The sequence below is a fragment of the Zonotrichia leucophrys genome, chromosome 4A (genome assembly GCF_028769735.1).
Source record: "Zonotrichia leucophrys gambelii isolate GWCS_2022_RI chromosome 4A, RI_Zleu_2.0, whole genome shotgun sequence".
Classification (NCBI taxonomy): Eukaryota; Metazoa; Chordata; class Aves; order Passeriformes; family Passerellidae; genus Zonotrichia; species Zonotrichia leucophrys.
The window spans coordinates 3,701,092-3,728,650 of NC_088174.1; the positions used below are offsets into that span (position 1 = coordinate 3,701,092).

Below are 27,559 nucleotides of genomic sequence, written 5' to 3' on the forward strand. Positions count from 1 at the left end.
TCCCAGGAGAAGAATCCTGGGCAAAGGGATTTTTCAGAGAATGTGATGGTGGCACAGGAGCTCAGTTCACAGCCCATAAGCACCCAGGACTCCTGGGCTCTGGCACACTTCCCCATTGCACTCAGTGGGTGAAGGTGAACTTGGTCAATAGGGCTGGGCTCACTTGATGGAAAAGCTGCCAAATGTCTGTCCTTCTGTCCTCTGCACATCTGGGTGCCTCCTGCCCTGAGGCTGGTGAGCACCTGAAGCCTTTGGGCCAGAAGGGCCAGCCTGTCCTGAGCAACCCCTGTGCTTTGTCCACAGGCTGACCATCCACGCCGAGTGCCCCATGCACCTGGAGGACTTTCCCATGGACGTGCACGCCTGCCCCCTGAAATTTGGGAGCTGTAAGTACCCCCAGCACCTCTGCAAGGAGGAGCTACAGGGCTGGAGAGCATTCCTTGGTGTGGCTGATGTCTCACAGGGGTTTTGTAACAATAATATTCATTTTTGCTGATGATAATGTGACCAAATTGTTTTTTTCTGGTGTCTCATACATGCAGTTCATCACTGAGTGAGTCTGTGCCCGGTTCAGGCTTACAGGATGGGTTAGACACCCATGGTTTTGCTTTTTATTATTTTTATTATTTGTAAATAATTTACAAATTTATTTAGAAAGTAGATGGGAATCAGTCTCTCCTCCCATATAAAAAGGGACAGGATGAGAGGAAATGACCTCAGGTTGTGCCAAGGGACGTTTAGATTGGATATTGGGAAAAAAGTCTTCACTGTAAAGCTAGTCAAGCATTGGAACAGGCAGCTCAGGGAGATGGTGGAGTTGCCATCCCTCAAAGTGTTAAAAGAATGAGTCTTTTGGGCTCCTGGGGACATGGGCTTGGCAGTGCTGGGTTAATGGTTGGACTTGATAATCTGAGAGGCCTTTTCTAACATTAATGATTCTATGATTATAAATCTGAGTTGTGCCTTTCCTTCATCACAAGGGGATGCTGGGAAGACAGATTTGGGACAGCAGTGGTGTCCCATCCTGCCAGCCTGAGCTCCTGGTTCCTCTGGCCCCATGCCCCAGGGGAGCTCACAAACCCCCTGCCTCTCTTCAGTCTGCCAGGCCGGCTGATCTCAGGTGAAAGGCCTGGAAGCTCTGGGAATCTCAGCCCCAGCAGCAAAATGTCCTGGTTTAGGGAAGATTTGCAGGCTGCTGGTGAGTTGAAAGCTGCTCCCAGACTTGCAGCTGCTCAGCTGCTTGGGCTCCCCATAGAATTCCCTTATCTCTCCATATGCAAGTGAACTTTATTTGGTTTTGTTCCTAAAGTGAGTCCCAAGACCCTGGCTCACCATGATGTGGAAATAAACATCCTAGTCTGGCTCTGCCTGGGCTCTTTCCCAGCTCCAAGGAACTGAGCACCACTTTTAGTCTGTATTTGTGTTAGATGAGAGAGTTTCCCACCTCCAGCTAAGGAATGAGCCCACACCAGTGACCCCCAGAGAAACCCCAAACTTCCCACAGTGACACTTCCTTCCTGTAGCCATTTGGGAGCTAACTGAGGACAAAGTTGAAAAGTTTGATTGGCAGGAGAGGAAATCATATTTATCATGTGCATCTGCTCTTCTGCCTCATGCCAAACTGCAGCCATGAAAGTGGATTATTCAGAACTCCTGAAATAAAGCTATTTCTTAGGCAGCACCTAATTAAATGTAGAACCCATTGCCACAAGACATCAGTAAGGCCTTAGAGAAGGATGAATTATTAATGTTAATTGACCTTGTGAGGAGGGATATCAAATCTCATACCTCAGGCCTAAACTCTGGGATTATTACAAGACTTGCAGGAAGGCAGATTACTGCACATCTAATTGCTTATAATGTTTCTTGGTGAGGAAAAGAGATTAATGTGTGTGTTTCTGCTGGAACACCCTTTGGGCTTATTTCTTTTACTGATTTGACCTCTGAATGATGAGAGTTTTGAGACAAGGAGCTCAGAAAGCTGCCCCTGGTTAACATTAATGTGACTTTTTCTAAAGCACTCACAGAGCATCAGAGCTCACCTCTCCTGTGCTGGAGTGGGATTAAACCAGTGTTTTCACTAAAAAGCCATTGACAGCTGGAAGCTGCTCATTTTCAAGAAGCCTGAAGTGGGTCAGGTTTGCAATTAGAAGGACAATGCCAGTGCCAGACCCACAGTGCCCAAAGAATGCTGAGTTTGCCTCACAGACCATTTTCTGCTGATCCCCTCAAGTGATCAGCAGTGCCCTTCTGTCCCTGGGCAGCCCCTGAGGGGGCAAGCAGGGAATTTGCAGGAGGATTAAAGGCATCAGGCACTGCAGAGAGCTTCAGCTGCCCACCTGCAGCATCCCTTGGGCAGGTGCAGTGCAGGGATGGCTCTGCCCATCCCCTGCTCCCTGAAGATCAATGTGCACTGCAGAGAGCTGCTCCTAAACCATCACAGGGCACTTGTACAGCAGCTCTCTGAGACTAGGGGAGCAGGAGATGCTGCTGAATTTACCAGCTCCCCTAAATGTCCACAAGCTGTCCCTGTTTGGATTGGATTTTGCATTGCAAACGAGGCATTGAGCTGAACCAAAGCAGCTGCCTGGCATGAAACGTGTTCCAAACATCCATGCCATGCCTGTGTGACATCAGATACCCTTCTGTCCCAGACAAACACACTGCTAGGAGCTATTTTTCCCCATAATGGCTGAAATTCCTGTTCATACCAACTAAATATATATGTAGACATACTTGGTATGTACAGGAATTGTGTGTATATATATATATATATATCTATGTATATTTATATTTTTATTTATATATATAAATAAATATAATTATCAGGAATTATGGCAGTGAAACTGTGGGCAAGTTCCTTTTCTAGGGCTGGAGTGGCAATGGCTGGACTGGACTGTAGAGCAGGAGGTGCTGTCCCTCAGGTGGAAGAGCAGTGGCAGAGCTACACAAAGCTCTGAAGGAGGATGGAGGGCTCCAGAAGCATGTGGAGGGCTGGAAGGAGGGTTGGAAAAGCAGAGTGAGAGCTGCCAGCCTGCACCAGAAGAGCTTAGGCAGCACTCTGACCTGCTGAGAAACCTTGGCTGATCACCAAAACCTCACCCAAGGCTTTGCACAGCCCCTGCTTAACATGGAGCAGGTTTGCCAAAACCCAAAGTGCAGCAATAACTGTGGTTGTTTTAGAAAGATCACAGAAATGTAGTTTTCTTGGACACAATGTTCCACAGAACAGGAGCTGAGACATTTCTCCAGTAGACCTGACATATTGCTTGACCTGACCACAGCCAAATTCCTTCAGGTCTTCACCAGGAGAAGGTGGTGGGAAAAAAATGAATTGAAGGCTTGGTGTAGTGAACTTTGTTCTTGCTTAAAAAGCTGGTGCAAACTTGGTATGGACAGGAATTTGGGGCATTATGGGGAGAAATAGCTCCTAGCAATCTGGAAAGACTCATTTTTTTGATAACCATAGGTCTGGAAAAGCCAAGAGCACTTTTGAGAGGGAGGCTTGGTCACAAACACAGGGAAAGTGCTGCAGACAGGTAGAGATAGTATAAAAATGGCCTTATAAAATATGGTTTAGGCCCTGCTATTCTAACTAAGCTAGAAGTAACTTGAAAGTTCCCATAAGGAAAAATTTTAAGTATGAAGGCAGTTAACACAACAACCTGTTCTAGTATGAAAAATAAGTTTGCACCTGCATAACCAATAAATCTGTCCCATGAGAATCAGTGAAGAAAATATGTAAACAATCCCAGAATAGAGAGATTTGATGGAAAGGTAAAATGCCAGTTATTACCCAATAACTGAGTGGCAAGAGAACTACTAGCCATTAGAGTTGAATACAAGGTCTGTAAAGACTATATAAAAATGAGTTGTGTGAATAAAGAAGGGGCTTTTCCTGCATGAAGAAACTGAGTCCTGGCTGCTCATTAATGCAACAGGAAAAGGCATTTAGGTGTGAGAGAACACCACCTCCAAACCTGAGAGTCTTGGAGAGGGCTGCCTTTGAGTGAGAGTAAATACTTTGTACTTTTTAACCTAAAATTTACCCCATTTACATTCAGCTTTTGCTGCCAGCTGCTGCCAGCAGGACTTTCCCTGTCCCTGGCATGGCAGGGCTGTGCTGTCCTGCTGGCCTGGATGCTGTCCCTGTTGGAGGCAGCCCTTGCAGAGTCAGCCTGTCTGTCAGTGACAGAGCTCTGCCCCTCTGCAGCTCCCTTGCAAAACAGCCCAGCTCTCTCCTGCTCCTTTGATTTAACAGTTGTTGATCTGCCTTGGTCCCTGGCCATGCTTGGCTGTGCTCAGCCATGTGGCTCTGAGAGATGCACAGCAAAGATTCATTTGGCTACAGGCTAATTTTGGTATATTTGAGGTCAGGCAGAAGCACAGAGCTCCTTGTTCTCCCTCCTCTGCAGATGCCTACACAAAGACAGAGGTGATCTACACCTGGACCCTGGGGAAGGACAAATCTGTGGAAGTAGCCAAGGGTGGATCTCGCCTGAACCAGTATGACCTGCTGGGCCATGTGGTTGGCACGGAGATGGTTCGATCCAGCACAGGTATTTGTGGGACCACCGTGGGCTGAGCTCCTCCTGCATGAGATGGGCTTGGAATCCACAATTTGGGATCATTATAGAGGCAGTCCAGGAGCATAGCACTTCCTAAGGCAGGAGGATTCAGCTGGTGACATCTTCAGCAGTCACCAAGAGGCATGAAGAGATTGTTGTTTCAGTGGTTTCCATTGAAAGAGTTTTGTTGCCCACAGTCTTTAGGAGAACTGATCTCAAGCATCTAAAAATTATCTGCTATGTGGAAAATTTGCCCCACCTTGTCCAGCTGGTTTGTGCTGCTGAGGGTTCATTTGTCTTGGATTCCTTTCCAGCCCCTGAGGAAAGCACTGCAGGCAGGGGAGGCGAAGGCAACATAATGTTCAGTGTGCTTTTCACTGCATCTGCTTGCACAAATATTATCATAACTAATAGAAGATTATCCCAAACAAATGTTTCCTCTGATTAATGACCAATATTAATCATCTTTCTCTCCCATCTGCTGCTCCTCCCTTCCCCTCTGAATCCAGGTACTGATAGCTTCTGTTACCTCATGTGTGTCTCTCATAATTCTTCTTTTTTCGCCTTTTATTTTTTCCCTCTGTATGCACCAGTAGTTCTCTCATTTGAGGATATTTCCTCTCTGGTGCACTTGATTTTAATAGTGTCTGTCTGTAACAACTCATTTCACCTCCCTTGGGGAAATGTGGGGAGCCCAGGGAACTAAATGTCATAATATCTGGCCCATCTCTCTACTTAAGTTGTAGTAAAATGTACAGATGAATAACCTGGAGTGGTGAGAAAGCTGCTAAAGGCTCCTGTGTGTAATGATTTAGCAGAGCCACGCTCACAAAGTAAAGGCACAGTAATCCAAGAAAATACCCAAAGCCTTGGGGGCAGGAATAGGATGTTGAGGGAAAATAGGGACAGCTTCCTCTTCAGTTCACAGGTGAGACCTTTAACAACAGAACTTGCCTGGATTTTTGAGGTGCTTACAGTGAGGGAAGGTGGGATATTTTCAGGACTGTCAGAGAAAATAAAATTCTGTGTCCTGCAATCCTATTAAAGCACTGTTAGGGTATCTCCAGGCTTAAGGGATCTTACCCACAGCGTGGCTCCCTGGGATGGGAGCAGGGTCAGGAGAGACCCCAGGGGCCCCTTGTGCCTGGGGCAAAGCAGGGAAAGATTTTATTGTTCACTTCTTGACACTGGCTCGCCTTTGTCCCACATCCATTTTGTAGCTAATAAAGACTCAGATAAATGTTTTTAAAGCACAGATGTGATGTGAGACCCCCCTGGGCTGTGCTGGGGCACACACCTGGCACCTGCGTGCCTGCTGCATCCCTGCACCTGGTGAGACCCCATCTTGAGTGCTCTGTTCAGCTCTGGCCCCTCAGTTTGGGAAGGAGATTGAGATGCTTGAGCCTCCAGAGGAGGGCAACAAGGTTGGAAAGGGGCTGGGAACACAAACCCTGTGAGGAATGTTTGAAGGAGCTGGGGCTGTTTAGCCTGGAGAAGAGGAGGCTCAGAGGTGACCTTATTGCTGTCTACACCTTCCTGAAGGGAGTTTGCAGACAGGTGGGGTTGGTCTCTGACAGAACCAGAGGACACAGTCCCAAGCTACCTCAGGGAAGGACAGGCTCGATATTAAGAAAAAAATTTTCACCAAAAGAATAATAAAGTACTGGAATGCTCTTCCCAGGGAGGTGGTGGAATCACCATTTCTGGATGTGTTTAAAAAAGACTGGACATGGCACTTGGTGCTATACTCTGGTTGCGGTGTTAGGGCATAGGCTGGACTCAATAATCTTAAAGGCCTCTTCCAACCTCATTATTGTGTGATTCTGTGATTTTGCACCCCTCCTTCCCACTGAAAAACTGGGAGTTTGTCCAGGGTGGATCTCTGGAGTGGCCAGCTGGCCCTGGGCTGGCCCAGCACCCCTCCCTGGCCCAGCATCCCTCCCTGGCTGTCTCTGCAGGGGAATACGTCGTCATGACCACGCACTTCCACCTCAAGAGGAAGATTGGGTACTTTGTTATCCAGACCTACCTGCCCTGCATCATGACTGTCATCCTGTCCCAGGTGTCCTTCTGGCTCAACAGGGAGTCTGTCCCTGCCCGCACAGTTTTTGGTGAGTCTGGGAGCACAGGGCTTCCCCTCAGCATGGGGAGTTGGGGAGGATGAAACAGGAAAGCCTTAAAAATATGATTGCCTGGCAAAAGATTTTGAGAATATGGAAACTATAAGTGAGATTGAAATGAAAGCAAGCTTTGAGATACCTCAGGTACTGAACAACAGGAAAACAATGGTGTGGCCAGCTGAAGGCAATCCCCTTTTGATGGAACAACACCCTCTGCTTGCAGACAGGCCCAAGGGTCAGAGCAGACCCTACAGCTTGGCAGAAGGGGCCCAAAGAGGAGTTTTTAGGGTTTAAAATGTAACACAGTATGGTAATGTAATGATTCTTATAGGCTGTATGGAAATGCTGTAGGATTTGTATCTTGTACTAGATTGGTTAGTTAGAATTAGAATATTCAGCACAGAAGATGATTTATGGTATTGGAATGGGAACTTCCCTTTCTTTTACTCTTTTGTCCTCTCTCTTTTACTCTTTTGCTCTCTCTCATTTCTTCTTTACCACACTCTTGCTTTCTTTCTCTTTCCCACTCTCTTTCCCTCTCTCTCCCTCTTTGGGGCCTGCTCTGAGCTGTATCTGGCAGCTCCCAGCAGGGCCCTGTACCCAGGCCCTTGGCAATAAATGCAATAAACCACAAGTTCCAAGCCCTGGCTGCAGAGATCTCTGTCTCCGTCCATCCTGACCCCTGCCACGCCTGCAATGGGGACAAAGGGAAATAGGAAGGGAAACACACTGAGCATCAGGGCTGCTCTGTGCCAGGCCTTGACCAGCATTTCCAAGCTGCTGGCCATTCCCCAGGCCAGCATTTCCAAGCTGCTGGCCATTCCCCAGCACAGCTTTCAGCGTCCTCCCAGTGAGCCTGTTTCCCCCAAATCAGTGCAAAAATACTCCTGGCCATGGCTCTGCTACAAGCCCAGCCATAAATATTAACAGTAATCAAGGTATTGATCATCTAATTATATGCATTTGGCTGTGTCTGCTTATCTGTGCTGGCTCTGGAGCAGAGCAGAGGATAGGGACACAGGGAGGCATTTAAAGCCCTACCTTTGAAATTGCTAATGTGCCCCTGGTCACAGCTCCACATAACAAGTTCCTGGGCTGAGGCAGCATAACTGCATGGTGAATAGAGTGTTATTATTTCCTTCAGCTGCTTTCAGATCCTCTCACCCCAGCAAAGTGCCAGGCTGGCACTGCACATATATTAATAGCTTTTACAAGCATTTAATAACAGAATTGCTTTGTGATTTCCTGTCAAGACCTTTAGTTCAGGATCTACACAAGCATGCTCCCAGAGCAGGTGTGATGCTGCAGGATTGTATATCCTGGATGTAACACTGCCCAGCAGATTCCATTTAACAGAGAGGATATTGGACAAAAGTCCCCTAGCAGAGAGGGGATATGTAGTATCATATGTGATTCCCTCCTGTGTTACCCTGAGAATTGCAGTGAAATAAGTTTCCTCAAGCAGCAGTTCGGATAAAGCAGGCAAGAGTTGACTGAAAAATTAAAACCTACCTGTGTGACAAATGTCTTTGCTCCCAAATTGCCTTGCTTTCCTATTAAGAAAATAATGAGAACTCAAATTGTTTATTCCTTTTTTTTCCCTGCCCCTCAGAAAGTATTGTCAACAATATTGAATTGAAACTCTTAAATTACCAGGAGTATGGCTTAAGGGAACTGAAAATTAGTCAATATTTTTATAATGTTTTTAATGCATTTTTAATTGAAAAGCACATTATTGGGGAAAATGGATGGTAATGGTTGCTTGCTTTAATGAAAAAAGCTTTAAAAGACATTTTGCAACAGATCATTTGTTTAAGATAAATCATTGTGACACTTATTCTGGCAGCTTGGGCCGCTGACAGCAGGACCCAGGATCCCAGGTGTTCATCCATGCAGGTCACAAGACAGTATTTCTAAAACCCTGGATGAATGACCAGTTTCTGATCCTCCCTGAGGTTCACAACTATCTAGCTGTTCTTTTCACTGTTATTTTATTATTTTTATTTCATTGCAAAAGCAACTAGAGGCTTCTCCATGACATATTCTACATGAGCTGAGTGTAGCATCCTGCACCTCTCCCTGCCAGCAGGTGAGGAATGCAGTGCAGTGCCTCCCTGTGAGCCAGGGCTCTTATGGAGAGCAGAGGTCTAGTCACCAGAGTTTGGGGAAGGTTATGAAAGTTATCTTCGTCCTAATGAAGAGGTTTGCCGTTGATTGTACTCAAAACTGAACCAGAATAATTCCCTGAGCCACCTAAAATTGGCCCTGAAATTTGAGCCACCTGAAATTTGAGAAGGGTTTGGACAAACTGTTGCCCAGAGCAGTTGTGGCTGCCCCATCCCTGAAGTGGTCAGGGCCAGGCTGGAGGGAACTTTGAGCAACCTGGGATAGTGAAAAGTGTCCCTGCTTGTGGCAGGGGTAGGACCAGGTGGTCCTAAGGTCCTTTCCAGCCCAGGCTATTGTAAATCATAGGCAATTCTGACAAAGGGGGTAGAGAATGATGCATTTGATTCCATCATCAGAAGGCTAATTAATTACTAATTAATTACTTTATTATACTATACTATGTACATTGTATCTAAACTGAATCTGCCGTGCACTCACTCACAGCTGCTCACACTGCACTCATCTCTGATTCTCTCCTGACTGTCCCATGACAGTCTGACACACACACGCACACACACACACACACACCTGGCCCTGATAGCCAAGGGAACCAAACATCCTCACTTTGGGTAAACCATCTCCCTATTGCATTCTACTTTAGCACAACACAGAGACAGCAAGCGAGATAAGAATTGTGTTTTCCCTCTTCTCTGCTTCTCTCTGTTCAGAGGGCATGTGAATACCACACCAGGCCATCCTGTAATTTTATGGCTCTATGAACCTGAGTTCAGTTATTCTCTGAGTTGCACTAAGGACTGGTTCTGGGTAATCCTCCCCTAACTACAGCAGGAGGGTGGAGGTGGTTCCTCCTTTCCCATGAAGGGAGCAGCAGCAGTTTTGAGAGAAACAGGTACAAGAGCACCATGTCACCCCTGTGATCTCATCCCTGTGCCCCCGCAGGTGTCACCACGGTGCTCACCATGACCACACTAAGCATCAGCGCCAGAAACTCCTTGCCCAAGGTGGCGTACGCGACGGCCATGGACTGGTTCATAGCCGTCTGTTACGCCTTTGTGTTTTCTGCGCTGATCGAGTTCGCCACCGTCAACTACTTCACCAAGCGCAGCTGGGCCTGGGATGGCAAGAAGGTGCTGGAGGCCCAGGAGATGAAGGTCAGCCAGGGCTGGGGGAGGTGGGGGGAAGAAGGGCTGCCTGAGGGAGCTGTGCCAGCACAGCAGTGGGTACCGTGCAGCCCCGCAGCACTCGGGGGCTGGATGGTACTCACTGCCTGCCCAGCCCAGCTCCTGACTGCAGCGCTTCTTGAGGGCTGGGAGGAATGGCCTGGGGCTGCTCAGGGGGCTGAGCTGCAGGGGAACACCCAGGCATGGCTGCTGGCTCTTCCCTCTGGTCTCTGTGTGGCTGTTTGCCAGGGGAACATCTGTGCTTTGGGTTTGCTCCGCTGGTGGTTTTGTGTTTCCTTCCTTTTCTTTCCAACCCCAACCCAACCCTCCCAAACCAATGAACCATCCCAATCCAGCCCTCCAACCCCATTCCTTGTTGCTAGCATGCCAAAAAACCCCAAACATGCTGCAGGACACCCCCTGAGCCCTGTGCCCTGGCCAGCTCTGACACTGGTGCCATTGCCCACAGCTGCCAGCAGCTGCTGCTCTGTGAGCTGGGCACAGAGGGTGGTGCAATCCCAAATGCCAACTGGCAGCAGATTAATGCCTGGCATCACCCACGTTTCCCCCCCCTCAGTGGGGATCAGCCTCTCTGGCAGCTTCATCCTGACAGGCTCTGCTGCCCCAGCTCGTGCCCCCCTCCCTCTGAACTGATTTAATCTTGGCTGCACAGAGAAATCGCTTACTGTAGCATGCTGCTCCTTGTTTATATTTATTGAATCAATTTGAAAATCAGCTTTGTCCTTGTTCTCGGTTCTGGAGCCTTTATATTTTTCTCCTTTGCATTTTAATGTGTTGTTGGAAGTTGTTGTGGGGCTGTATGTTAAACACCTGACAGAACTGCAGCAACTTTTGTGAAGACAGCAGCCAGTCATCTCTCTGCTGTGGAGGTCAAAGAAGGTGAACAGAGCCATCACTGGGTGTTGGATGCCTCTCTCTTGTCTTTCTTGGACTCTGTCTATCTGTTTGCTTTTGCAGCTGTGGTCTGAGCAGCAGACTCATGGCAGAAAGCGTCCAGAGGGGGTCAGGGGATGGCCTTCCACTTCCACCATGAGCACTGATGCCAACCTGGCCTCTAGAGATGAGAGAAGCCTTTCCTGAGTGATTGGCACGAGTGAAGAGTCAGGACAGGTCCTCAAAGCCGTGGTGTCCCTTTCAGGGATGGGCAAATCAGCACAAAGTCAGGATTCACACAGCCTTGGGCAATTATGTGAACTGGGTGGAAAAAGCAGTCAAGGCTCAAAAGCTGCAGTTTATCTTAGAAGCAGCGTGTTCCTCAATTTATCCACTGACCCAGCACCACAAGACTAACAGTGCTGAAACAATAGGCTAAGAGCACGCAGAATGTTCCTGCACATGATAATCAAACAGGAAAACAAAGCAGGACCAGGAATGTTTCAGAGGGGGAGCTCTCTGTGCTGTTGCTGCAATTGGTATCAGCCTGGAGAATCAGGAAGGGCTCCAAATTTGAGGATGCTTTTTAAAGCTATCTCTGGTCTCTACTGAAGAAGCAAATTCACTCCCAGTCTCTGCAGCTCAGGAGAGCTCCCTGAAGAGTGATGGGCTTTCAGGGAGCTTAGGAATACCGTGTGTCAACATGTTTGCTTTTCATCTTTATTCCAATGAGTATTTCCAAGCAGTGAATTTGCCACGCAATGGAGGTGCCTCATTGGCTCAGTTTCAGCCTTTAATTAGCTCTTCTTGAAACAACTGACAAGCCAGGTGGTGGTAACCACAAAAGGAAGAAGAGGCAGAAGAATAACTACTGGCATTTTAAAGGGTTTGCATCAAGGGTGAAAGTGCCAGTGAGAAGCCCAGGCTGAGCCCTGGTCTCTGGGGATCCTTCTCCCCAACCAAAAGCAATGTTCTTTATTGGTGTGATGGCAAGGAGCCTCACTCCAGGTTTCAATGCATGAGCATGAAAAAAAATCACTGTAGGCAGCAGCAATGCTTCCCATCCCACTTGGACACAATCAGTACCATAGAAAAGCTGCTGGTTGCTGACAGACACCCCCAGTGTGTTTATTCTTTTTTTTCTCCCCCTCAGCCAAACCATTGGTTTAGATGGGAAAACCTGGGGTTTTTTCAGGTAGAATCTAAAATGCTGGGCTGATCTTGGTGCATTGCTGGTCTCTGCATCATAAAATCATGATGGTGTTCTGGCTGTAGCCACAGCTGGTTCTAGCTGGGAGTTACTCTGCACATTCTCTGCAGCTCTCCAATGAAAAGCAGCAGATATCACCATGGATGTCACTAAAAACTCCCTTTAGCCTGCACTCTGATAAGGTTTTACTTATGTTTTTTGGACCCAAAGATTTTTTCCAAGCCTTTCCAGCCTTTCATGAGTAATTGCTAATTGTAGATGAAAAGTTTATTTTCTTTTTGTTCGGTAGAGTGGCTGCAACCAGCCTAGAGCTGCAGATCAAATGGAAGAGAGGTATTTGGGTCCAAAGAGGAAAGCTTGTTAGGAAAGGAAAGGTGACTTTTTAAAACAAAACATCACCAGGAGGAAGGTGTGAGGTGGCAGAGAGGTGTGAGATGAGTGAGAGGCCAAAGAGATTGAAAGGTGAGTGGGCTCAGTGGCCAGCAAAGCTCTGGACCTCCATCATCCTCAAAATACCTTGTAAAAAGATCCACTTCAGGACAGAAGGACTGTGTCTGGACAGAGAGACCCATCCACCATCCCAGCCACAAGCATGGCCACCTCAAGGTGATTTCTGGAGTGGCTGTGACAGTGAGGATCCAAGAGAGAACAAGCAACGGTGACTTTGCTGCTGGGAAACTGCAAGGATGACATTTACCAGTGAGTTTACCACAAAAAGTGTTTTCTGTTTCTCAGGATGGAAGATGCTTTGGATTCTTGGAAGACACTTAAACCCACTTCTGCCTGCAATGCCATGTGTGTACATAAAAGCTGATGTAGCTCTGTGTCTGTGTCTGAATGGCATTACCCTGAAATTCTGGGTGTCAAGAAGCAACAAACCAGTACAAGCATCTGCAGCCAGATACATAAAAGCAGAACATGCTTTGGATAGAGCAATACTCCTGTATCTCTGTTTTTGCTATAGACAATAGTTCTTCAGTGCATGGTGAGGTTAGGTCCTTTAATGTACTTTTAATGTACTTTTTACTAAGAAAAACATGCATGAGGTGCCTTTTCTACTGGCTGGGTAAAGCCTGGCTTTTAGTGCAACCCACTCAATTCTCCACTTTGCCTTTGATCCAGCTCCCTTGAGAACAATTTTTCTTTTCCCTTTGTTTCTTTCCATTTGTGGCATCTTTGTTCCAATCCTAGAGGAACAAGAACCAACCTTGACAGGCCACCATTTTCAACCAGGCTGAAGTTTTTAGGGCTCAGGATGGTTCAGACCCTTCTCCTTTTTGTCTGCCTCACTATGGTCAATGTTTTTGCTGGGATTTTCCATGCTGGTCATGCTCTGCAGCCCTTGTGTCCTTTGTTCTTGGCACTTGCAGTCTCCATGATTTCCACGAAGATCCCAGAGGTCTTTTCCAACCTAATGGATTCTGTGATAACACTGCCAGTGATTTATGTCCTCAGCATCTTCAGCACAGTCCATGAATCACTCCAAAGCAGCATTTCACCCTCTTCTCTCTCATCACTGTGTGGTGTGTTGGGCTGATCATTTAATCCATCCAACCTCTTTGTCTGGTGATCCAGGGAGTGTAAGATCACTGGGACCAGTCTCATATAATCTGAATTATCAAGTCTCTGGCAGGCTGCAGGAGGAATTTTGGCTTCGTGTGGGGAAGGAATGATACCTTTGCTGCAACAGCAGCTGCAGGTGCTGGGCTTTGATTTATGGGATATAGGTATGCCAGAGACTGGAGCTGCTTGGGGGTCATTAAAGTGACTTTTCTCTAGAATGACAAGTGGCAAATACTTGGATTTCCCAAGTTCTGCAGATACTGGTGGCTTTCAGAGTTGCCTGTCAGAGTCATGGCGCTCCCAATCTGAATTTTCTCCTGCCAAGGAGCAGGGACAGGGAACTAAATCTCAAGCAAATCATAGACAGAAGCAGTAGTTCCCATAATTTAGGTGTTCTATTGTTAGTTCCTCGGCAGAGAGGCTTGAAAACTAGAATATTTAGCAAAAAATACTGTTATTTTCCAGCGTGTGTGTTGTTGAACAACTTGTCAGATTACACTATCTAGGGAACAGATTTATTTCTACACCACATTCTACAGCTTTTCCCTCAGGAGAGCAGCACAAGGACATCTTTGTGCAGCAACTCAGTCTCCCTGGGCCTCAGTGGGGCCACAAGTGCAGGAATTGCTTTGCAAAATAGAGGTTTTAAATAGGACAAGTTTTCCAAGCAAATGTGGGGGTTCCTCCTGTTTATCCACTCTCTCCTTCTGTTTCAGGAGGATGTGGAATTCCTCACAGGTGCAGAGTGAAGGCTGGGAGCTACTTTGCAGCTGACAGCAACAAGCACATTTTGCTTTGTTTGAGTGTCAAAACCTTGCCTGGAAAACTCATTTATAAAGCCCAGCAGCCAGGCTGAGCCATTTCTCTGGCACCTCAGGGGCAGAACACATGGAGAGCTCATGCATGCCTTGGGGTAGGCAGTGTGGGTGCTCTGGGTGCTCCCAGCCCTGAGCAGGGTGAGGAAAAGGCTGGGATGAAGGTTCCCAAGCCTTTGCTCTGATCTGAGGTCCAGGGGAGCCCAAATTAATGCTTGGAGTCTTTGGATCACACTATTGGGAGCAGCAGCTCGCTGTCACCACCCACAGCACCCAGGTTTGCCTGATTTTACTCCATTTCAGCTGTTTCCATATGGATCCACTTCCCAAATTCTGGGGCAGGAAAGCTGTCCAGGTAGAAAATGTCATGTCCCTGGTATTCATCTTATTCATCTCTAATAAATAACATGGCTGATTAATAGTAATATAATCACAGTGCACTGCCAATCACATTCTGTGAACAACAATCTGTTTTTCATTTCATTACTGATTTTTAATTATTTTATTGCCTCCTGTAGCTGTGTTAATAAGTAATCATACTTAAGCATATTTAAGTGTTTTAATAGGTGAAGGATCATTAGCCCTTTACTTGCTTTTTTGTCAGTTTTTTAGCAGAAAAAGCTCATCTGCTGTGCAGAAGGAACACCTTAACATGGCTCTAAAGAGTGCAGAATCAGACCCAGTTAATTGTTAAAGACCATCAAATACTGTGATTATGGTCCAAACAGTGGTTTAGTCTGGTCTGGAGCCTGAAGACATCTAGACCCCCTCCTAAAAAGTTAATTTCTGTAATTGCTGACATTTTTACTAGGCTGCCTGGCTGTGGTGTTATTGGAGAGGGGTTTAAAGATGGCACAGAAATCTGCTTGTAGTGTCCCTCTGAAAATCCCTGTGGAAAATTCATTTCCTAAGGTAACCAGGAATATCCATGGTGACTGTAGACACGTGTAAAATAGAATACAGCACTGAAAGCCAAAGCCCTCTCTCCTCCTGAAGTGCTTCCCTCATAGGAACATGCATCACCATGCCCAGCAACACTGGGAAATGCCTGGCTGAGCCTCACCTTGTGTTCCAATTGCTTTGGAACAAAAAAAAATCATCCAAAGGCACAGCTTGTTCTGAGTTTAGAGAGCAGAGCCCCACCATGAGGCACTGCTGTGTCTGGTGCTGGCTCCTGGTGTAGCAGGGGGCACCCGTGGGGTACCTGAGCGCAGATTTCATTCTCCTTGTAGCCTTGGGTTGCTTTATACAACACGGTGCAGCTGGACTCAGGTGCCTGGCAGCAGCAGGAGGATCCCAGAGAGGGGCCAACACCTGCCATGAGCCCCAGGTCCATCTTCCTGCCCACCCATCCTCATGAACACTGAACTGTGTGTGCCAGCATTCACCCTCATCCTTCAGTGCACCCCATCTGACACACAAGGGCCATTCTCTCTGCAGTTTGTCCTCTCTGCAGCCCACATGCTGTTGAGGGATTCCCTCACTCCCTTGATTTTCAGCATCCCTTGGGTAGGAAGGCAGGAGGAAAGGCTTCCCTCTGTCCTGCAGTGCTGTGCTGAGCACTCCACAAATCCTGGTTGGTGCAGATGCCTTCCATCTGTTCTGTACCTGACCTGGGTGGGTCATGAGCTGCTCTAAAGGGTTCCAGAAACAATTTGAACATCATTATGTTAAATCATAAGGTGTTCCTGTGAGGAACTCAGGGCATTGAAATACAGTGCAGAAATACTGCAATGCTGTTGCCCATACTCTTAACATGGCTTTTTGCCACCAAAAAAATAAAATCAAGCTGTAATCCTGTGTGCTGTGTCCTCCTCTCACCTGACCCAGGAAGCAGCCAGCCAAGCAGAAAATGCAGTTCTGCCCCAAGGATGAGCACACGGGGTGTCATTCCTTTTTGCATTCTCCTTTCACAAGGTGCATTCCTTTCTTGGCCTGCTCCTCACACCCTTCTCCACTCCTCACCTGGACAAACAGGTAAACTCACAGGACAGAACATTCTCTGTGCCCTTCTCTGCCCCTTCACCTCTGTTTGTTTGTTGTTTGTTTTTTTTTCCTTTTTTCCCCCCTCCCACCTCTCCTAGAAAAAAGAGCCGGTGGCGCTGGCCAAGAAAACCAACAACACCTACAACATCGTTGGCACCACCTACGCCCTGAACATCTCCAAGGAGCCCGGCCTGCCCACCATCTCCAAGAGTGCTGCTGCCACTGCCACTGCCACCAGCGTGCCCCCCAAGCTGCCCCGCCTGGAGGAGAAGCTCCCCGAGAGCAAGAAGACCTACAACAGCGTCAGCAAGGTAGACAAGATGTCCCGCATCGTCTTCCCAGTGCTCTTTGCCATTTTCAACCTGGTCTACTGGGCCACCTATGTGAACCGGGAGTCAGCTATCAAGGGAATGATCCCCAAACAGTAAAACAGGTCACACAAACCTTCCATCTGTCAGCATCATCCCAGCAGGAATTCTCCAGGGCTTTCTTCTTTTCTTGTTTGGTTTAATTATTATTGTTCATTTGATATTATGATTATGGTTATTATGATTATTATTATTATTATTATGTCACTCTTTTATAATGTAAACAAAACTGTGATTTTAATTTAATCCCATATATACTTTGGTTTGGTTTACTTTGATGATGAAAGCTAAAAAAAAATAATAATAAGGGATCATAACAAGTTGTGCCTCTAACATCTTAAGTCTGCTGTCACCCATCTGACCAAGTCCCCCTGTGCTGCCATCTCTCCTGGTCCACTCCCATGGTCTTCATGCCTCTGCCATTTCATGCTCCTTCTCCTGTGGGATGGGCTGCCCTGGCATGGGGGATGTTCCTGGACACCTGGCTGCAGGCTGTGCCACTCACTCAGCCGGGCTCCTGCCCCTGGGCTGTGAGTGCAGGTGTGCTGGTCACCTGTGGGGACAGGGGAGCAGGCTGGCATGGACCAGCTGGGGCAATCCTACCCCTGCTGTGGTCCCCAGAACCTTTGGTGGCAGCATTTTGTAGTTATTTCAGGTCTTCTTCCTCTCTGTCTTCACCAAACCCAGCTGGCTTTGTCTCTCCAGACCAGAAAGGCCCTGTCTGGCCAACATCCTGCACTCTTGGGGCAGTTTGTATTAGCAGGAAGTGTGGTTCCCACCAGAGAAATCATTTTTCTCAGCCAGGAAGTCCAGGCAGAAGCTTTACAAAGCCTTGGAGGAGATGGCAGCTGTGGGGCTGCATGCACCCAGCATCAGGACTGGCAACCACAGAGCTCCTGCTCAGGGGGATGGTCTGGCACTTCCTTATGGCCCCATCCACTCATCCTTCTTAGCAGATCCTCTGTCCCAGACCTTCTTCCAGCCTCCCCTTCACCTTCCTGTGGCTGCTCAGCAGCCCCATTGGTGTCTCAGTGCTCACACCTGCATTCAGGCAGGTGTGATGGGGAGGAGCCCAGCTGGGGCAGCCCAGCCCATGGCAACCCCTGCTCCAGTGCAGGATGTTCCCTGTGGGATCTGTCACAGGGATGAGCCAGGGGATGGGTGGTCCCCAAGGCTCTCCCTGCCCCTGGTGAGCTGGGGCATCCCCAGCACCAAGGGAAAGCAGCAGAAGGGGCTCTTTGGAAGAGCAGGGTGACACTGCTGTCCCACAGAGCCACCTGAGCCCAGTGCCATCCCACAGAGCAGCTGAGGCAAGGCCCAGTCTAACACTGCACACTTCTGCAAGGAAAGCCCTCCAGTGCCTTGGAGACAGGCTTTTTCTCCCTTCCTGACCACCACAGTGCACCCAAACCAGTGTTTGTCCCTTTCCCAGCAGCAGCACAAAGTGGGGACATCCAAGCCATCTGTCCCTGGACCCATGGGCACACTGTCCTCCTGCAAGGAGGGACATCCTGTGCCTGTCGATTCCTTGAGGTGGCATGGTCCTGCTGCCACAGAGGGATGCACCCCCTCCTCCTTGGGCCTCCCTCTGCCCCCCAGAGCTGCCCCCAGTGTGTTTTGGGCTCATGCAGCCAAGCCAAGGCCCCAGGGTGATGCCTTCAGCACTGCTTTGAGCCCCTGTGCCAGGCTGAGCTTCCCCTGCCCCTGCAGGAGCAGGGCTGAGCACAAGGCACAGGATTTTCCCCACCTGGAATATCCATGGGAGCACCAGGATGGAGTGAGGAAGGCCAGGGCACTCTGTCCTGCTGGGGGTGGCACTGGTGCATGTCCTGCCTGTCCCTTACCAACCTCGTGGCTCAGCAGCAGTGCAGTTACTCCCCCTGCCCACAGCTGAGATTTGCAGAGCAGTTTGGAGATGTTTAGCCCAGTCCCAGGGTGTTGAGTCTGCAAGCACATCCACGTGGCTGGCAACATTGGGGAGGAGGAGCCAGAAATCCCCCCTTCCTCCCCAAACTGCTGCTAAGGAGACCAGCTCTGTCCAAAACCTCTCCCACAGCACCTGCACCCCAAACCATGTCATTTCCACAGTGCCTTTCATCCCCAGGGGCTCCCTGCTGGCTGGGAAGGCCCAGGAGCTCTCCCACTGTCTGCAGCATCAGGAGCAGAGGGGAGGGTGCAGCATCCCCAGCCCTTCTGCTGGGCAGGGAGGACACCCTGGCTCCTTGGGCACCTGGTTCTGCCTGCTGGGCCTCCTGCTGCTGCTGCAGCTACTCCACTGTGACACCCCAGCTGCCCCATCCCTGCCTGCACGTGTGCCCACGTGTCCCCCAGGTGTGACCGTGTTCACAGGGGTTCTTGGATGAGGGAAGAGATGAGGATCCGACTCCATGTTTCAGAAGGCTTGGTTTATTATTTTATTATATATATTACATTAAAACTATACTAAGTGAATAAAAGAAAAGGTTTCATCAGAAGGCTAGCTAAGAATAGAATAGCTAAGAATGATAACAAAGGTTTGTGGCTCAGGCTCTGTGTCCGAGCCAGTTCACTGTGATTGGCCATTAATTAGAAACAACCACATGAGACCAATCACAGATGCACCTGTTGCATTCCACAGCAGCAGATAACCATTGTTTACATTTTGTTCCTGAGGCCTCTCAGCTTCTCAGGAGGAAAAATCCTAAAGAAAGGGTTTTTCATAAAAGATGTCTGTGACACCCAGGCACTCCCCACACTCCCCCAGCAGTGAGTTCCCTTCCTGCCACCCTCCTGCTCCCTGGGCTCTGCAGCTGTCTGGTTGGGAAACATTTTCTTAAATAAGCCAGATGAAGAGTGTCTCATAAAGCATTCATGTCACTATAATACTCAGGCCTAAGTGAATGGAACAGAAACCCTACAACAAGCAAAGCCAACACAATAAAATGGTCACAAAGAGAACGTTGTGTTTGCTAATGGAATTACAGCAAGTTTAAATGCTGCATCCAATGACTTAGCTGACTTAGCTGGCCCTGCTGCAGACATGGTTTCCTCTGCTAGCCTGGGAATGCCCCAAAATCCTTTTTCTCCAAGAGCCACATTGCTGTGTGTCAGTGCCTGCTTTGTAGAGCTCTCCATAAATTGTCACAGAATCATAGAATTAATTCGGTTGGAAAAGACCTTTAGGATCATCTAGTCCAACCTGTGACCTAACACCTCCTTATCAACAAAACCATGGCACTGAGTGCCATGCCCAGGCTTTTTTTTAAATGTCCAGGGATGGTGGCTCTACCACCTCCCTGGACAGATGGTTCCAGCACCGAATCACTCTTTCAGTGCAGAATTTCTTTCTTACATCTAACCTAAACTTCCCTTGGCACAGCTCGAGGCTGTGTGCTCTGGCTGTGTCAGTTCCTGCAGACAGAGCCCAGCCCCAGCTGAGCACAGGCACCTTTCAGGAGCTGTGCAGAGCGATGGGGGCACCCCTGAGTCTCCTTTTCTGCAGGCTGAGCACCCCCAGCTCCCTCAGGGGTTCTTCACAGGGTTTTTTCCTCTCCATCCTCGTTGCCTCCTCTGGACAAATTCTGGAATCTCAAAGTCCTTCCCAACCTGAGGAGCCAGAACTGGACACATTCAGGTGTCAGCTCTTCCCATCAGCCCCAAGCACCCTGGGGCTGCCTTTGCTGCCTGCCCAGGGCTCAGTGCTGTGGGGCGATGCTCAGGAGAGGGGCTGGGTCTCCCTGAAGTGCTGAAGCAGCTCCTCAGCCTCCTCCATCCCTCCTTCCTGCAGAGATCCAACCCCTCTCTCTGAGCTGTCAGGGTGAATAGCTGTCCCTATTCACAGGTGAATTCCTGCCTGTCCCTGCTCACAGGTGAATTCCTGTTGTCCCTACTCACAGATTAATTCCCGCTGTCCCTGCCCACAGATGAATTCCTACCTGTCCCTGCCCGGGACAGTGACACTGATGTGCTTGCCCATCACACCCACCTGCTGGCCCTTCCCCACTCTGCCTTCCTGTGCCTGTGTGAGCAGCCTGGGAAGCCAAGTCTGTTCCCAACCAGAGGCTGGCATGGGCTCTGAGTCCCTTTGCCAGCTGGAAGCAGAAATACCAGCATCCTTTGGTTAAAGACAACAAACCAAAGAGGATTTCTAGTTTGGCTTCCAAGCAGGAAAGCATTTTGGGAAGATAGTTATAAATAAGTGGTTTAGCATCCCCTGCCAGCAGACATCACAGAGAAGATAATGTTCTTTTTTTATAAAACTGTCAGTGACTCAAATTAGGACTTTTCCCTCCCAGTTAACACGAGGCTGTTGATGGGGGCTTCTTCTAAGTGCTTGCCAGGCCAGAACTAATCCAGCATCAATTACTGCAGTTTCAGGCTTGCTGTGATAGCATAGAAGGGTTCCATTTTTATAGCTGATCTGTATAGAAATTTATCTGTATATGACCACTGATAATCTAACCCACATTGTGGAGAGAGTGGGCACTGTGAACCTCCAGACTCCAGTATTTCTTTTCTGTATTTCTTTTCTTCTTGCAAGGTCCAAACTTCCCTGACTTGGAGAGACTCTCCCAGGCAGGAACTGGAATTCTTTTAGGGTGCTAAAAATTGAGCTGTTGGTCTGCATTCTTGTTTTGCAGCTCCCAGCACCTGGAGAACACACAGTGCAGTCCCAGCCTGCAGCTTCACTCCTGCTGGAAATGTCAGAGGGACATTCTGGCACTGGCAGCTCGCCCCTTCCCTCTTCTGAAACTGCCCATGGGCACAGAACTGAGCCTGGGACAGCAGGGACAGCCCCTCTGGGGTCCCTCAGCAGGCAGGGACAGCAGGTGTGGTCACTGAGAGCTCCACTTTGGTGTCAGCATGGAGAACATCCCTGTGGGGTGACAGGAGAGGGCTGGGCAGAGGTGGCCCCTCAGTGCCACTGTTCTCCTCAGGGTCTGATGGAGTTTTACCCTCACAGAGGGTCTTGAAAGCTTCTCAGACATCACCCACTGTCGGGATCTCTAGCTGCTCACAGTGACCCCGAGAAGAGTTGGAAAGTCTCTTTTCCCAGCCCAGTGCTTGAAGAAGGAGACAGAGCTCTTCATTTCTCACTCTCAATGTTGTTTATTGTTCCTTATCTATAAAATTCTTTCTCCTGTCCAACCAAGGTCCATTCAGCAGGACAGTTCCAGGCACTCTGCCTGCCCCCAGGGCAGTGTTATGTCTTTATACTACAAACTACATATGCAATATTTACAATTACTTCCCAACACCTATCACCTGTGTTAGACAGTGAGCTTCTACTCTAAACCAATCTGTGAGTGCCAACATCACAGCAGAAGATGGAGGCCAAGAAGAAGGAGAAAGGCTGGACATGCCCAGATCCCTCCATCTTGCCTCCTGAACCCCCATACCAAAATACCCAAAATCTACTTTTCCACCCCATGATAACTTCACTATTATTCTACCTAAACTGTTGTGGCTTGCTGACCTTCATATAAGGGTGGTAATTTGCTCTGTGGGTCATAATCAAACCCACAGGTGATTTGGGCTCCGTGCCAGGGTCTCTGAGCCCCCTGGCAGGGTCCTGGCCGTGCTGGACAGCAGAGGGATGTTTTCCCACAACCCAGCACTCAACTCAGAGCATCCCTGCTCTCCTCTGTGCCCCCAGCTCAGCCTCAGCACAGCCCCCTGTGCTGATCCCTGCAGCTCAGAGCCACTGGCAGGGTCCTACTTGGTTTGCTGCAGGACATCCCTGTGTGAGCACACCCCAGGCTTGCTGCTCCCAGGCACGAGATTGTCCCCAGCCTGTCCCTGCTGGCCCATCCTAGGGGCACCAGGTGCATCCTTGTCTCATTCTTGATTTCTTCTGTCCATGTCTTGGATTCCTCTCAGCCATCCCTGGGGAGGATCCCATCCATCCCAGAAGGGTTTCTGCTGCTGCTGTGCTGAGAATTTCTCTGAGATCTTCAGAATCCTGGGGCTGCTGCCCCTGCCAGGGGGTCCAGGAGAGCTCTGCAGCACACTGGGTGCCCTCCCTGCAGGTTTTCCTTGGGAAGGGCTTGGCAGGGATGTGCTGGTGCTCCCCTTCCACGTTTTTGGTCCTGGGATGGGGCTGTCCCAGCACACAGTGTCAGGCCAGCCCCCACTCCAAGCTCTCTCCCCCAAATTTTATCCCTCCCAGGATAAAATCCACCCCACCTGATCAGACACCTGTGTGGATTTTGCAGCCTGCAGAGAAACATCTCCATGACTCCCGTTGAGGTTGGGGAGGGCTCAATCAGGGCAAAGGACACATTGATGGAAGCATAAATGCTCTATTAATATTCAATAGGAAGAAAAAAACACCCAAGCAACTCACCAATCCTCTCCACATCAAGCTAAAGTACTTCTGAAGGTAGTTTTGGCAAGAGGCCACAGCACAGATGAGATTGATGGCTTCTAGGTATAAATATTTACTGTTTGACCTTGTTATTGTTCCATCAGCCAAAGGTTTTACATATTCATATATTAATATATATATATATACATACGTGTGTGTGTGTATATTGATGCTCACAAACTCTTTACATCTAAAAGTCAAACCTCTTTGTCTTTGACAGCCAGAATGGCCACTTTAAATTATTTTACTTCCCTCTCATTCATTCTCTTTGCTGAATCTTCTGGAGTGAGCTGAACCCTCCCCACTGGGTTTCGGGAGGCACAGGGAGCAAAGAGAGCAAGGCAGATGAGCCTCCCCCACTCTGGGGCTCAGTGCAGGCTTGGTGTATGGAGCAGGGACTTGCTGTGAGAGCATATCAGGGTTCCACTTTTATAGCTGATCTGTATAGAAATCCATCTGTATATGACCACTGAAAATCTAACCCACAGTTGTGCAGAGAGTGGGCACTGTGAACCTCAAGACTATGGGATTTCTTTTCTTTTATAAGAAAAGAAAGGTTTGGTTTTGTTCTTTTTTTCCTAATTCCTTTTTTTCCTAAGTCCTTTTTTCCTAAGTTTTCAGGAAAGCTTAGTCCCCAGTGTCCCAGGAGCTGCAGCCCAGCCCTTGTCCTGCCCTGCCCATGGGGATGTTCCTGAGATGCCTTTGACAGCTGAGTGCTAGCCAGCAATTGCTCCTCAGGCCATGGCACAACCAGGGGATGTGCAGGGGGAGTCTCCACCCTCAGTCTGCTCCAGGAGGGAGCACAGAACGTGCTAGGATCCAATCCAGCTGTCCCTAGCCAGAAGAACAGCTTGGCCTCTCCTGCCCAGCTCAGGGCAGTGCTGGCACCTGCTCCAGGTGGGATGCAGGGATTCCTGAGGGTGTGAGCATGGTGGGAGGTGTGAGCAGGAGCTGCTGTGCTGATCTCAGCCCCAGCAGGACCACACACAGGTGTTGGGTGCCTGTGAGCAGTGGGGCTGTGCTCACAGCCCCTCACAGAGCACCCAGCATCACCCCTGCCTCACCCCTGCCTGTCCCTGCCTCAGAGAAGCATTCAGTGAACCTGCAATTGCACTTGGAGATCCTCTGTTCCCTCCTCTGCTGCTGGAGAGAGCTGTGGCAGTCAGCAGGGAGGGCTTTGAGGTGTCCCAGCCAGGAGAGTGAAGGATCTCACCAATTCTTGTCCTGGGTGTGTGCCTGCCTCATCACAGGAATCTCTGCTGCTTTACAGCCCTGGCTTTGGGCTGGTCCCAGCACTTGGCCTGTCATCTTTCACCACCAAGCTGCTTTTTGCTTGTGAAGCTCTAGAACAAACAGGTTCTGGCTATTCTGTCCTGTTCTGTCCTGTCCTGCTCCTCCCTGTCCCACTCCCCACCAGGGCAGATCTCTCCTGTAAAAAAACAACTTTAAAACTTTACAAGCCCCTTCTGCCGAGAGAGGGAAGCCTGGTTTCACGTTTGCTGCACAAGCCAGGGAGCTCCCACAGCCTTTGAAGGCTCTTGGCTCTCCTCAGTGCTGCTTGAAGGCCCTGTCAGCTTGATGAGACCATTGGCTGGTGCTGCACTGTGAGCTGCACCCTGGCTCCCCTGAGAAGTCTGTCAGTGCCTCCTGTCCTTCTGCAAGGCACCCAGCAAATGTAACAGCAGCCACACGTCAAATGATTTGATTTTTGCAAGCACAGAAAGCAAAAATCAGAGCTGGGAAACCTGAGGAAACCTGGGAAACCTCTCCCAGGCTGCATTCAGAGTGCAAGGGTTCCTCCCTGCTGTCACCAGGGATTTCTCAGCCCCCCAATCCTGTCAGGTGGCCTCGAGCATCCCCTCACCCACCAGGTTGTCACTGTCACTGCCCTGGGGACAGCTGCAGGCCAATGTCCTGCCTGAAGGGAGGGCACCAGCTGCTCTTTAGGCACAGAGGGTGGCACCACACCGTGCCAGGGCAGCCCATCCTGGGACAGAGCACACCCAGCACCCCAGAGGGCACCTCCATTGTCACTGCCTGTGCCCAGCACTGTTCTCCATCCTCAGCTTTGTTCTCCATCCTCAGCTTTGTTCTCCATCTTGTCAGACTTTCTTTACTCCACTATGAGAAAGGATCTAGCTGGCAGCAGTTTAATGCATGACAATCCTGTTATTACAGCTGTAAATAAGTAACATCTAGGGGGGGAAAAAAAAGCATTTTTAAAACTTTTTGTTGACTTTGTTTTCACTACTGAGTAGCTGGTAGCCACTTTCTTAAGGGATTTCTCATGGAAACTGTGACCTTTATTCTCTCTATTTCTCTCTCTCTCTTTCTTTCTGAGATTTTTTTCTGTGTTTCAAATGCTTTTTGGTGCAATGTTCAATGCCTGTTTGTATTTTTGAATTGTATTTTTCAACCTTTGCTGGAAAAAAGAAAAAAAAGGCCCATTCTAATTGGCAGGATTTTTAGTCCTGCCATTTTTTTCAGCTTTTAGCTTTTTCAGTAAGTCAAAGCAACAGAAAAATGCCTCAAAAAATTACAGTGAAGTTCTGAGGAGAGATTAGAAAACATCAGAAACAAGAAGTACATGAGTAAGATCAGCAAGCTGAGTGGAGGAGGAGGAGGACTCTTGTGAACCTACCAACCTCCTGATGTAGCACACAAGGTGGGACTAGACCTCTTCACTGAATTCAATCACTCTGCTGTTCCACTCTACCCACTCTCTCGAACTCCGATCAAAACAAATAAAAATTCATATTTTAAAAAAATATCTGGTTTTTGTCATCATGGTTATTTTCCCTAGGTCTGGTTCTCAAAGCCAAACCCTCTGGGCTTTGGACCAGCAGCCCGTTTGGGGAGTTTGTCCCACTGAGAAGCAAACAATTAGAAAATAATATTAGAAAATAATATTAGAAAATAATATTAGAAAATAATATTCTGGGGGAAAATAAAAGCTTGAGAATATTTCCTGTGCCCACTGTGTCATGTTTAACATGCTTTCCCTTCCAGTGACAGGGGAGGGCACAAGGTTAATGAAGTCAGATTGGCTGGAAGGCAGGGTGGTGGTGATGTGGGTGCTGGGAGAGGGGTCTGAAGTGCTTTGCCCTCCCTGTGGGTGACCCATGGCCAGGCCCTGCTGTTCCAGGGAGCTTTTGGGCATTTCTCTGGGCACAACGTGAATCAAACTTTCTGCATCTCTAGGGACAAGGAGAAGAGGCTTGGCCAGGACCTGAGCTGCCAGAGGGCAGGGTTAGATGGGATTTGGGATGGAATTCTTTCTGTGTGAGTGCTGGGGCACCAGAACAGGTTCCTAGAGGAGCTGTGGGTGCCCCTGGATCCCTGGCAGTGCCCAGGCCTGGCTGGGCAGGGCTTGGAGCAGCCTGGGATGGTGGGAGGTGTCCCTGCCATGGCAGGGGTGGCACTGGGAGGGCTTTCAGGTCCCTTTCAACCCAGATTGTCCATGGTTCAGACACCTTTCAAAGAATCACAGAATAATGAGGTTGGCAGAGACCTCTAAGATCATTGAGTCCAGCCTATGCCCTAACACCTCAACCAGACTATAGCACCAAGTGCCATGTCCAGTCTTTTTTAAACACATCCAGAGATGGTGATTCCACCACCTCCCTGGGAAGAGCATTCCAGTACTTTATTATTCTTTCGGTGAAAAATTTCTTCCTAATATCCAACCTATCCCTTCCCTGAGGTAGCTGAGACTGTGTCCTCTGGTTCTGTCAGAGACCAACCCCACCTGTCTGCAGCCTCCCTTCAGGAAGCTGAAGAGAGCAATAAGGTCACCTCTAATGTCACCTCCTCTTCTCCAGGCTAAACAGTCCCTTCAAACATTCCTCACAGGGCTTGCACTTCCTGCAGGAGTTTTGATTGTGGATATTAGATTTACACATGTTATATGTGATAGCACATGCCATGTCCCCCAGCCAGTGTGACACATTCTGTGTGTGGTGTGCTGGAAGAGCAGTTCAGGGTGTGGGGCTTCATTTGGGCACTCCACTGCATCTCTTTGGAGCCATGAGCTGGTTTTCCTTGCCTTTATGAGATGTTATATTTAGCAACTAATGGAATGAAGGATTTTCCTCCCTGTGCAGAAAGATCTGAAATTAAGTCAGTCTCTCCAAATGCAAAAGCAGAGGGCAAATCAGCTGCAAGAAATGCTGAAGTTCATCCTATTGCATTAAGCTTGAAACTTTCAGTGTTTCCATGGACCCTCTTCTGCATTTTTAGTCAAAATGTTGGTGATTTATCCAAATCCAACACATTCAGTGAGGACTTCCACCTCCCCCCAGGTATCCCTCACAGGGGAGGAACAGGAGAAGAAAATAACTCCAGTGAGAGCATCAGTTGTTTTCCAGGCCTGTAGAGGGAATGAAACCCCCTCCACCTTCCC

The 27,559-nt window shown here is 48.7% G+C and overlaps 1 protein-coding gene across 6 annotated transcripts in view; it reads left to right on the forward strand.

Moving 5' to 3' along the window:
* LOC135447896 (gamma-aminobutyric acid receptor subunit alpha-3-like) overlaps positions 1-17,120 on the forward strand; it is an 85,508-nt gene extending 68,388 nt beyond the window's left edge. For all 6 annotated transcript variants that reach the window (XM_064713086.1, XM_064713089.1, XM_064713088.1 and 3 more), the window contains exons 6-10: positions 304-386; positions 4,416-4,559; positions 6,527-6,679; positions 9,755-9,966; positions 16,542-17,120. In XM_064713086.1, the coding sequence (XP_064569156.1) occupies positions 304-386; positions 4,416-4,559; positions 6,527-6,679; positions 9,755-9,966; positions 16,542-16,871 (922 nt within the window). In that variant the 3' untranslated portion in view covers positions 16,872-17,120. The remainder of the gene's footprint in view (positions 1-303; positions 387-4,415; positions 4,560-6,526; positions 6,680-9,754; positions 9,967-16,541) is intronic.
* The last annotated feature ends 10,439 nt before the right edge of the window (positions 17,121-27,559 follow it).